The 12,517-nt window shown below is 37.9% G+C and overlaps 1 protein-coding gene across 1 annotated transcript in view; it reads left to right on the top strand.

Moving 5' to 3' along the window:
- The window catches only part of PPM1A (protein phosphatase, Mg2+/Mn2+ dependent 1A), a 33,019-nt gene extending 25,035 nt beyond the window's left edge, over window positions 1-7,984 (top strand). Inside the window, exon 6 of the mRNA XM_054826139.1 lies at window positions 2,274-7,984. Within this exon, the coding sequence (XP_054682114.1) occupies window positions 2,274-2,303 (30 nt within the window). The 3' untranslated portion in view covers window positions 2,304-7,984. The remainder of the gene's footprint in view (window positions 1-2,273) is intronic.
- The last annotated feature ends 4,533 nt before the right edge of the window (window positions 7,985-12,517 follow it).

The following is a 12,517-nucleotide window of genomic DNA, read 5'->3' as shown; positions in this document are numbered from 1 at the left end:
GTTATCTTTCCCCCCACTCCAATTATTTTAGCTGTTTTGTAAAGAAACATATTGCTAGAACCTTTCCCCCAAAAAAAGGAATAGCAATATTGTGCTCTTTGGAACTGTGTTTTGTAATTACTTTCTGCTGCCTTCTGTTCATCATGGTCTCAAAACTGATTGATTTGTTTGTCCTCTGGAATTTCATTATTTGAATCCTGCCTGGGTTTCCAAATGCTTTCCTGCCAAATGGTGGAAAGAGTCATATTTGGGGTTTTTTCCTCTTATTGGAGACATTTTTCCCCAAATATCAAGAAGAAAGAGGCTATACTTATAGGTTAAACAAACTTGTAACTATCAGCTTTAAGGTTATATTAATTCTCCAAAAGACTGTGTAAGCACTCTTAAGCATAGAGCATCTTACAGCAAGCGTACAGTTTAGGTTCTTATGTCAGATCAGAGTGACATGAATCCACTATCAGTGGGGATAAAACCCCCAAAACTCTAAAACATGAACAGTGATCCCAATTGCAGTTAGATCTCTGAAAGTGCTGTGCTTCATCAAGTAAAGTTGATCCTTTACCTATCAGCTTAGACATGACACAGAAATGAAACGCATCCAGACATAAAGAAGGGTGCATTGGCTTTACAGTTGGGTGCTACACTTTATTTGGCAGTTCTCAAATCTTTAGCATAAAAATGCCTAAATACTGGCTGAAAGGATACTTTAAGTTTAAAATACATTCTATAGTATGTTACAATTCTACAAATGTATGGTGCACAAACTTCTTTTTGTGATGATGTTGGCAACTCAGATACATGCATGCTGAATAGTTGACATGCAGCTCCTGCATTTTTACTCGCTACTGCTTTTATTATTCATTCTTGCACTTGAAACAAACACAACCATTTTAGTCTTCCATATAATCGCTCTCCTTTGCTACTTCTGGTCTTGAAGAAAAAACCTGGAGGTGGTACTTTTGCAAAGGGTAATTTTAGTGATTTTGTTGGGTTTTTTTACTACACCTCCATGCCAACTGTTCTTCTTTATGGTTTGTAATGAATTCTGTGTGCAAGTTTGAATGAAGGGTGCAGAACTTTAGTGCTAAGAAATTGTCATATGTGGCATTGCTAGAGACTTAATTAGCCTCTCTTCTCTCTAAGGAATCAGCAAGGCAGCGCTTTTAAAGAGGAGTAATATTTCTACCTCCTGCAGTCGTTGTAATGACAGGAAAGCGTAGCTGTGGTAGCATAAACTGTTGTTAAAGCCCATCATGGCCCTTAATTACTTCGGGCAAGGTAGCAGGTAATGCTGAAACTACTAAAGATTGCTGTACAGAAGCAGTTTGCTCTGATGCCTGCGCTACTGGCTTAGCTGTTGGCTTCAGCTACCGAGCTGTGGTCCCACTTCTTGGTGGCAACGTTAACCTATGTAGCAACTGATGAGGCAGTTAGGAAAAGCTGAATATAGAACAATCTAAGCAAGGGAAACAGACATGACACGAATACAAACAGATTAAAAAACCACTTAAATATTTGATTTGTACTAGGATTTTTTTAACCGATAGCAATTGGTTAAACATTTTTCAGGGGTGTGGTAGTTACACAAAATCCACTGTTGCCTGTGGGCCTAAATGGACCAAATTGTAGGGATACTTGGGTATCGGCTGCCTGGTTGTAATGCCATGTAGTGTGGCCATATGGTTATGATTTAAAGCACGGCATGGCTCTGCTTCCAATTTCTTTTCTTACATACATTTTTTTCTCCTTGCGGTTTTATTACCATCCAAAATTAGGGTTTCCTGCAGTTGCCCAAACTACATTTCTCTAACCTTAAATTGTAGGTGTTAAAATTGATCTGAATTATAACAGGGTGTCAGCTGATGACTCTATCTTCCTGTGCAGTGAGGGAGGGCTGAAAACAAGCAAAGATGGTAATGATAATAACAAATGGCGCGAGGCACATCCTGCTCTTATAGCCCACCTGTGTAGTAAGTGTATCCTTTTTGTATTACTTCTGACTGCTCTAGGAATGCTTTTGAATAATGTTCCTAAAATACTCTTTTGAGGATTGATAAGGATATTATAAAACACTTGGTCAGATTTTGAAATGTCTTGGTACTTAATGCTTCCTTAATTAAGCATATTTGCTTTTAAGTGCTGTTTCTGAAAGGAGAGAGAAAACAGACTCCTAAAATGATTTAAGTCTTTACCCTTTTCAGTCCGGATTATCCAGAAACTGCTGTAACTATGGGTACTCCAGACTTTAAAGGGTTCCTTCTTTTTTCTTTAAGGATTCTGCCTCAACTGATGATATGTGGTAAAACTGCTCATCTAGCTGTGGAGTTCACGTTTCATCCTTCAAATGAAAGTGCAGCCCAACCTCAGTGACCCTTCTTAACATCCATCCTCAACCTTAATTAAAGAAGGGAATACGACGCGTTGGTGAGAGTGACTACAGCAGTACGACATCTAGCCCAGGAACTGATCTTTTTTTGTAAAACAGACTTCTGTAAACGTGATTTCAAACCGTAATTCATGTTGTAAATCAGACTCCAGCAATTTATGTTGTATGATTTTGTTTTTGTAAAGTGCAATTGTCTTTGTACAAAATGCTCATATTTAATTATGAACTGCTTTAAATCACTATAAAGGTTAGAAGAAATGTTTGGCTTGTGTGATGCAACAATATATATCCCTTTAAATTCATGTTGTGGTTTTGGATTGCAAGGAGCAGCAGCCTAGCCAGCTAGGTGCTCAAGAGGTGCACAAAACTGTAAAGATAGCTTTTTGTTTTATATGAAAGCTAAACTTGTGGACAACTTACCAGAAATTACCGCGCGTGGATTTGCTTGGCAATGGAAAAATAATTTGAGTAGTGCACATACTTCAACAAACATGGATAGTTTTCTTGGATGCACTCCTGCTCTCACATTGAACTAAAGGGAGTCCTGATTTTGACTTCAGTGGGAGTTAAATCATGCCCTATTAATAGTATCATGTTCATATGCGTACAGACCTTGGGATTAGAATGCCTTGATTCTTTGCACCTCTTTTTTCATTAACCCTTACCTGAAACTACTAATCACTGAGCACGAACAGGCAGCTTTCTACATACGGTAGGAGTCTGCAGCATTTTTACAATCCTGATTGGCTGGGTCTGCTGCTGTTCCAAGTAAAATACTTTGAATTCCATTTTATCAATAAAGCTTGATTTAACAAACAAGAAATTTATCCATAAATGTGTAATTCCTTTTTTCCTGCCTTTTAAAATGTCAGTGCCATTGTAAATGATATTTTACTTGTGGAAGAATATTTTTATTAATTGGTAGCCCATTTTTAAAATGGGAAGGATTTTGATTATTGCCCAAGACATAGCCATATGCTAGAGGATGATGTGGGATTAATCTGTTACCCTGTTTTTTACCAGTGTGGGTTTTTTCAGGCTTTTTGGTGTTGGATTTTTTTTTTCCTCCCCACTGAAGATGTGCATTGGTTTGAATTTGCCTACTGTTTGATAAAAATACATTTGTCAAAGCCTGACAATCTTTAACATTTTATGGTGTGTGTTTTTAATTGACCCACTTACTTAGAATGAGAGACTAGTGGTTAAACAGTACTTGTGATTTGAGATATAGCATGTTGACAATATTTAACTGTTCGTTGTTTAAAATTCTAATTTAAAATTTTATAAGATAATAAACTAATTTGATTTAAGCTTAGCTTTCTCCCATTGAGCATACACAAATTAAGTTTTCAAGTCAGTCGTGTTTGCAAAACTGCTGTTTTGTGCACCTTGTATTGTCTTTTTGGTTGAGAATATTGTATTTAATATGTAGTTTACTCATTTAGTAGGCAGATTCCCCAAAAGGAAAATCAGTAAAACAAGTAGATTGTAACATTTACTGCAGTTAAACAGAATCAAAACTTGGTGTATAATTACTTTTTTGATAGGAAAATGTAGTACAATGCATTTTGCTCTATTTGTCTTTCCCTAACTTTGAAATATACATATTTGTATATATAGCCTTAAAACTAATGCAGAGTTAGGGAACACTGAACAGTGACAAAGTAACTTATAGTGTCTTGGAACTAAGTATAGTATATACCAGCAAACTTTTCTTTTATCCCTCTTGTCTATGTGGGGTGCTTAAACGTAACTTCATTGTATTCAGTTTGTAATCTGTTCAAGCATGAATGAAGAAAACATAAGCACTATTTGTATTTATAAATTTATAGCAATTTTTGCTTAAAGAACCAATTCCTTACCTACCTATGAATAAATGCTTAAAATGTCTAATTTTGTTGTAGAGTGCAAAACTATAATAATGTTAAGTTATAGCTTCACAGGCACCTAATTAACAAGCATATTTAATAATACATGGCGTATTAGTGCAAAAAGCTAAACTTAATTTAGGATGAGGCAGATAAAGTTCTGTCCTTTTTCGTAGAGACTGAAGTTTAGTTTTGGAAACTGCAAAACCTTGAACTGGACTGTGGAACCTTTGAGTTTTAAACTTTAAAAATCGGAAGCGAAACTGTGGTGTGAAAAGCCATACTTCAAACCATAATCACTTAAACTGTCTCAGTGACAAAAGAGAGATTTGAAGCCTCCTCTTATGAGGTCTCCTAAAGGCTAGAAAGAAAATAATTCTGCTATTGCTACAGGCGATGTAACTAGGTTTGAGGGTAGCGGAAGAAAGCCCGTTTCAGGCCTTTCTCCCACCTATTTTCAGCATTTTGATGAGGTCAGAGCACTGAATCTATTATGTATGCATAAACACTGCCATTTTAGATACAGATTTTGATTACGAAATATAGGAATTAAGTATATAAAGCATCCTAGAAAAGAGGCAAGCTGTACTTTTCACTGCTCTGAAAAGAAAAAGGCACTTTTGCACCTTTGTGCATCTCCTTCTTGCACCAGAAACTTTTTTTTAAATGCTAAAAACATTAGCACCTCAGGGGCAAGGCAGCAATTTTTCTTTTTTTTTTTTTTTAAGTATTGTGTGCTATTTATTTCCCTCTTGCAGAAAGATTCCTGTGTGACAGAAATGAAAATTGTGTGATGTTAAAAGATGTATTTTTAAATACATGTTCAAATAGGATGGTCCCAATTTGCTTGTTTTTAAAACGAAATGACATTTGTAAAGCTACTTTGCTTCATGTGCCATGCAACTTTGTTTTCCTTCTACATTTGACAGCTTCACTGGCTTCAGTTTCTGTGAGTTTTGTTATAGTCAGATTAAATGTTTCACTGATCGTTCTGGGAGAATACCTGTACTGCTTTATAGACAACTGTTACAAATTATTCTCGCTAATTCAGCATTGAAATGTGTTCAAGACAGAGGCTTCTAAAATGTGTTTTAAAACCGGTCGGATTAACTAAATGCAATTACGTTAAGGTCGTAGATTTGTAAGGCTTTGTAAACCTGTTGTATCCAGAGTCCCCGGTACGTGTCATGGGGCAGAAATCTGCAGGGCCGGTGCTGGTTGGGAAGGCAGGGCCTTTTAGCTGGCTTGCTCTTGCCTAGCCAGGAAGCAGCACCACAAAGACCTTGATGCATGGCCATCATTCATGTTAATCTTCCAGCAGAAGTCGGAATCGGAGAGAGAAATCTCATCTGCTCATCATTAAACTATGCTGAATTGCGGTAATCCTGGGCTGTGTCATACTAGCAAGATGCCTGATGAGTATTGAGCAGCAGATGAGCAATAGTTGCACTTACCTTGATCGTTTGCGCAGGTGCCAAAGTATTTTAACATGTACTTATGATCAACTGACTTCAGCATCCATTAAATTGTTTATTGCAAAGCTGGTACTGTCGCAGCTCTACAGGTTACAATCTGAGCCATTTTGCTCAGTTCAAGAATTGGAAACTTGAAGAGGTGATTTAACAAAAATAGGGAACAGTTTTCACTTCAATTGATTCCCTGATAAGAATCCCATCATAATTTGTTACACTGGGACAGGATAGGCTTCCTATTGCATTTCATTTTTTAGTGATTTATGATCTAAGGATATGGTTTCGTGATCACCTTAAATCAAGACTAAACCGTGGCTGTAAGTTTGCCCCTAGTGCCCTTTTTGTGCCATAACTTGTGTGGCTGTACAGTTAGGAGAGAAAAAACAAGATCTGTGCTCTTCTGGTGGGTAAGTTGATGTACCAGCACCCCGTAGCTGGATTTAGGGCAAGATGCAGAGTGGGGAGACAGGCCTGAGAGCAAAGGAATAGTTGTACAACCCTTCCTGCCCCAGGTTGAGGAACTGCACCCTAAATGCAGATATGTGGCTGACGTGTGTAGGGAGTGTTGAAGCCTTTGCAGATCTTTTTCCACTCTATGTACAAAACAAACATTTCGCTTTGGTAAAACCTTCTTCTTAAAACTGGAATTGTGAGACTGGGTGGAATGTTGACTTGTGTATGCGTTCCATGCTGACAAATTTATTTTCTCTTTGCTTTCTCTAGATATATGTAGCTCTGGCCTGAGGGATAGACAGCATGGCTGCCAGAATTAGGGTAATGAGGTGGTTGTTACGTTTACCTTATTTCAGTGTACATCAGGATTTCATCATGCTGAGATGTTCACCTTCATCCCTACCTGCGCCGCCTTGGATTTTTTTATGCGCACATGAATTGGTATACTTCGATTTCTTGATATTTAAACTTGGCCATGTCCATACCAGGGTAACCTTTCATACCACGTTACCCTTTTCCTCATCCTTTGGCAAATACAGTATTTTGGTACAAACCTGATGTACTTTGCATAGGTTCAGAAACAGCAAAACTCTGTAGAGCTATAGAGCTGTACCTGGCAGTTTTCTGTAGAAAATGGAATTGTTCTGTGCTAAGCTTCATGAGGTGTGAAAATAATGTCTCCTAGATAACTGGTATAGCTCCTGTTCCTACAGCTATGTGTGTTTGAGATGATCATAACCTGAGCCTTTGTATACCAAAACAGGCTGTAAAGTCTCTACTTGGCTGAACAGGGTTTTTTAACTCTTTACATGGTAAAAAGAGGCTCCACACATGAATTTCTAGGATGCTGCAGTGCATAAAATGGATGCGATTCCTGCTATGAGCTGTAAAAATGGAGCAAGATTTACAATCTGAGGCTAAGTACCTTTGACTGACCTGTCTATGAAATATTGATCAGAGAATCGGATCTTCTGGTGAGCTCTTCCTGAGCTGTCTCTGTGGAGTGCCTGCGTGGTCTGCGATCTCTGCAGACCCAGGCCTGCACCTTCTGAACCTCCTCCTGGCCTTATTTTGCTTAATGAGGTTGCTTTGAGGCAGCAGTCTCCTGGGCAGTGGCATTTCTTCACAGAAGTTCGAGAAGCTGTAGGAAAACTTACAGATTTCTTTATTCTTGTGGAGTGCTAAATGCTTTCAAGTGGGAAAAAAAAGAATATACAGCATGCTAAAAGTTGAGTATACATAATCTCCCACTGAGAACTTGTTTCTGGAAAAAGCTACCAATATTTCTATTTACTTAATATGTGAAAAAAAATGCTTTAATCTCCTGATTGTGTCAGAGTTGTTGACCTATACTGACCTGGGCTCTATGCATATTCCTTGCTTTATGTTTTTATTTGATGTTCCTTTTGAGTAGCAGTAAACCAGATCTTCTCCCCCACCCCCAATGTGGGCACTCTTCTAAAGTCTCTGCTTCCAAGCTAAGAGAACAGAAGTGATAACGATGTCTTAGGAGAGGCGTTTGGGAGAGGCTTGCTTAAAATGCAACAACAACAAACCCCCTAACCTTTGCAACCACAAAATTTGGGAAAGTGGGCTTAACTTTAAAAATGCCTTTTATAGAATTAATGAAATAGTTTTATTCTGCAAGTGTCAGAACTTCAGTAGGGGTGGGATGACAGGTCAGATTTCTAAAGTATATATTGGTTTATGCCTAGCCAGATTTTTACACTTAACTTGTACTGATTCCTGCCCAAATGCTATCTAAAATATCACTAGACACCTACTTCTTTCTCTTATCCACCCCCCCCCCCAAAAAAAAAAAAAGAAAAATAAACCCAACAATCCTTATTACTGTGTAACCAGCCATCTGTACGGATGAGTGCTGTGTCAGGGAGGAACATTTTCCTTTAAGAGCACTACATCTGCACTTCTCAGCTCGCTCAAGAACCTTGAGCCAAAACTGAAATTCATTTTTGCTTCTGTTAACCGTATGGCTCTGAAGAGCTGGGGGGGTTTTACAGCTGAAGTAGATGGGACTCTCCATAAGTATTGTGAGGAAACCTCCAGAGTTGAAGGAGGTGCCATTGTTGTTTCTTTTGAGAAATATCTTTGAGAAGAAAAATGAGAAAACTGAAACTGGCAGGTCATAAAACATTACTTCTATCAACAACTATAGACTAAGGTTCAGAGTTTAATTCCACTTGTGCTACTGAATTCAACCCAGTCTGAGCAATGGAAGTACTGACTAACCCATTTCACTTTCACTGTTGGGATTTTAGGCTGAAGGACAATATTTTTGTTTGAACTACAGGGGAAAATTAAATTAAGATAGTTTTGGGAAAATCAGGCACGTACTTTACATTCTGCTGACGTTGTTGCAGCTTCGCTCACAATGTATGAAGTTTCACGGATATTGTTGGAGCCTTAACTGTCCCACTTTTATTGAAATGAAAAAGAAAGGTAATCCTTACTCAGTTGGGTTTGAAAAAGCTTTTCAAAGCCAAAGGGAAGAAGGTGGTAATGTTAAAGCAAAATGTTAGACTAATCGGAGATAACAATTTCATAATTCTTTAAATATGTAAGTCAGCATTTTTTTCTTTTGAAACATCAGAAGGGCACAGTTTAAGAGGTTCGGTCTCTTAATGTCGTGCTTTTAGCTGTAAAGAACAAATAAAAGGATGAAACCCAAAATGAGTTACCTGGGATGGAAGAACAATGAGACCCTAAAAATCTAGGAATAAACATGCTGAATTTACCTTATTTCCGTGTCCAGTGAGGGACCTACTGAAAGGATCTTTCTCGGTGTTTTCAGGGCAACTTTTTATTCTTGCTGAGTGTGTGATGCTAGCCTGGCAAGCCTACTGCTGCAATTTGAAATTTCCAGACTCTTAAAATAGAAACTGGTCGTTATACACCAGTGTCCCCGGTGCGAGAGATGCTGCAGTACCTGTTCCCGCGCGTGCTGCGGGTTAATGCCGTGCAACCGTTTGATGCTGGAAGTTGGGATTTCCTAGCAGACGTTTGATGGCTGATGGTGTGATTCGCAATGACCTCGAGTACCAAGAGTTGAGTTGTATTTATTAACCAGATCGAACTCTTTGGTGCCAGGAATCTAGTTTTTGGAGGAGGTGCTGAATTATGCGAATGTTCTTGGCAAATCGCGCCAAGTAGTTCACTAAGAAAACTAAATTTCTAGCGATGAAGGGTTAATACGACACAAAAGCCTAGATTCTCCTAGCCAGGGAATGCTGGATATTTGAAAAGCGTGAGGTTGGATTTCCAGAACTTGGCTGCTTCATAAATGTCTCAAAGCAGAGATTTTGGTTTCTAGCATCTGTCTTGCTACTAAGACCACGTACAAACATGCTGAATTAGAGAGTTTTCACCTGTCTTCTCACAGAATTGACTCCACGTCGTATCATAAAAGAGCCTCGTTTGTAGTGACATGCTGTGCCTGTCTTTTTAGAAAATTCATGACCTCTTTATATCTATTTTGTGGAAAGTGTAACTTTTTTCATTGATGACCTGTATAAATGTGTGTTACAAATGGAGAGATTTAAGCTTGAAAAGCATGTTTGCAGATTACACAGCTTCGTTATGGAATTTATAAATTTAACAGAGTAATATACAAGAGCATAACTATTTTCCTTAAGTAGAATGTATAACAATATATAATAAATTATTCTCCACGTAGTTCACCCACTATTTACAGTTTTACACAATTCAAACTGTGTGTTTACAGAAAGTTCAATAAATGTATATTTTGTACTATGTACAGATTCCTGGTCCCAAAGAAAATGTGTGAACTTAGTTTCTAACTTAACTTTCGAGATTGTACCTTTTTTTTTTTTCTTTTTTTCCTTTGGTTTGGAACCAGTTGAACAAACTGCATTATGCCTGTTGATGGTGGAGGCTTGCATTGGAGTAAATGGGAATTGGAACTATTTCTAATCTACAAAAGTGATTCCACTAAATAAAGCAGGCAATTACATCATGCGTGTGTATTTGAGTGGTGTGCTATAAACCGTTTTCACATCTGGTTTATTGTCACTAATTTACAAACTTCTCAGGCCTCCTCCAGTTTTTCGATTCAAGCTTGTTATATTAAAATGGAATATTGAGTGCTTATTTTGATCATTTTTCAGTTACAGTAACAAAAATCCCCCTTTTCACTGTTTTTCCTTTTACATGTTGAAATTCCAAGATAAAGCAGCATGCGCTTGGCTCCAGCCATAGTATTCCTCAGATGCCACCTGGTCTGGGGTTTTCAGGAGAGCTAGGGATTGATTAGGATGCCCAGCTTTTGGAAAACCAAGGCACATGGGAGCAAAATATATTTGTGTCTTCTGCCCTTATTTAGTACTGTAAAATACAGGATAGACTTTTGTAATATAATTTCAAAGAATTCAAGGATGCTAAAGGCTAAAATAAATCTTCACATTGGTTTTAGCCTGTATGATTTGGAGGGAAAATGAGCCTATATGTTATCAGTTCACATTTATCTTCCCTGGAAGTCTTTATAGATGGAGAGCTGGTAGGATTCAGACATGGACTCTACAAATTAAACCAGGGGAGAGGGCAGGAGGGTCCTCTGCTATCGCCTGCCACCTGGAGCAAACTTATCTTTTCTAAAGGTTCAGCCCCATCTCTTTAAGGATTAAAAATCAGAACTACTGAGTTGTCTAGCAAAACAAGGGAGTATTTTCTGTGGATTAAAAAAACTGAAATTGCTACGGTATGATTGACTGTTAGTCTTGGTTCGCATTAATGGAGCAAATGTGGGAGACAAAATGTATCCCTTTGTCTTCTGTCTCAAAGTTTATAAAAAGAATGCTTTATCCCATCTAATTAGAAATTTACATTTTAGTGTAGTTTTTCTCAAAGCCGAAGAATAACATACCTCTGAATAGCATTGTTGGTTAATTTAAATGTTTGTGGGTTTTGGGTTGTTATTTTTTTAATTTTGACATGTAATAATAAATTTGAAGGTCATTGGAGCTGTTTAGATAGAAATGTTAAACTAACTTAAGGTTCATTGTGGCTGAATTTACTCAGACAGCATTTACATGGGCTAACTTAAAAGAGGTAGAACCCTGAAGCCCAGTTAAATCATTTAACTGATTTCAATTTTAAGAGTTCAGCCATTTTCAAGCATATAGGAGTTTATTCTAATGTGATGTTCTGAAGGAATGAAGGTGAATTTGGCAAAGAGGAGCAAGAAGAGTTGTTTCCAGTTACTGATGGAAATAACTAAGACAATTATCCCTGTAAATACGTATACATAAGAGAGGCTCTGGGAGTTGAGTGAACCTGGTGTACGGCTCTCATTTGGGAGCTTGCAGGACTGGAAGCTCATCAATATAATAAGAATTCAGATATTAAATTAATTTGTACTTAGCAATTTTAGTGCAAACTTTCCAATGTTTTTTACTGAAAGTGGGAGAGCTTAAAATTATCTGCAACCTTTCAAAGATCCTACTTACAAGCCCCAGCTGTGAGAGAGATTTCTTTTCCCAATTAGCAACTACTTCTGCTGTTCATCCTCTAAGAAAATATTTGCTACCCGAGTTTTTAATCCTATTAAACAGGACCGAAAACTTTGCTGTGACCTACCACTTAGACTTGTCTCGAATTAAAAATTTGGTGAATAGACTTAAACCAGTGAGTTTATTTGTACGGTAGACCAGACATGAAGTAAATACAAGTATGTGTTTTCTTGTCTTTACTCCCTAGTAGAAGAAGTATCTGTGACATTGCCCTGTGTCCTGCTGAGTCTCTTTAGGAAGTATCATCTTGCCGAAGCTGCATCATGGCTCTTCCCTTTTACTCTGAAGTAGTACGTCAGAGTGTGCCGCTGGCTCGCGAATCCCAAGTGTAACTTGGTGAGAACAGTCACCTTCTTCTGAAACTTGAATCCTGTCCCATAAACTATAAGAAGGTAAAGGATAAAACAGCTGTCTAGAATTTACTTCAAGATAGTAATTCAAGGTATGTTACAAAAAAAAAAAGGCGGGGGGGGGGAAGGCATTTAAGGAAACAAAAGCTTTTCTGATTTTTTTTTTAAATAACCTGTGGAGTCCCTAGACTAAGATCTAGACAGTAGGAACAGGATATTTGGACATGGCTGTCTTCCAGGTGTTTTGTAGCTGTGCTTTTTTTTCCTGCATTTCCTACTTAATTACTTTTTCCAAAAGGCCAGAAGTCTTTCAAAGTATTCCTTTAGAAGAGTAATTTATTGGGTCTGTAGTGCTTACCCCTGTCATGGATATAGTGGGAGTCTGTTTCCTGAAGAATACGAAGTGACGCTGTCACCTTAGTCTTAATCCTAATCCTAATGT

The sequence above is a fragment of the Grus americana genome, chromosome 5 (assembly GCF_028858705.1).
Source record: "Grus americana isolate bGruAme1 chromosome 5, bGruAme1.mat, whole genome shotgun sequence".
Taxonomy (NCBI): Eukaryota; Metazoa; Chordata; class Aves; order Gruiformes; family Gruidae; genus Grus; species Grus americana.
The sequence above is the reverse complement of the archived record's forward strand: the minus strand, read 5'-3'. Positions and strand labels throughout refer to the sequence as shown.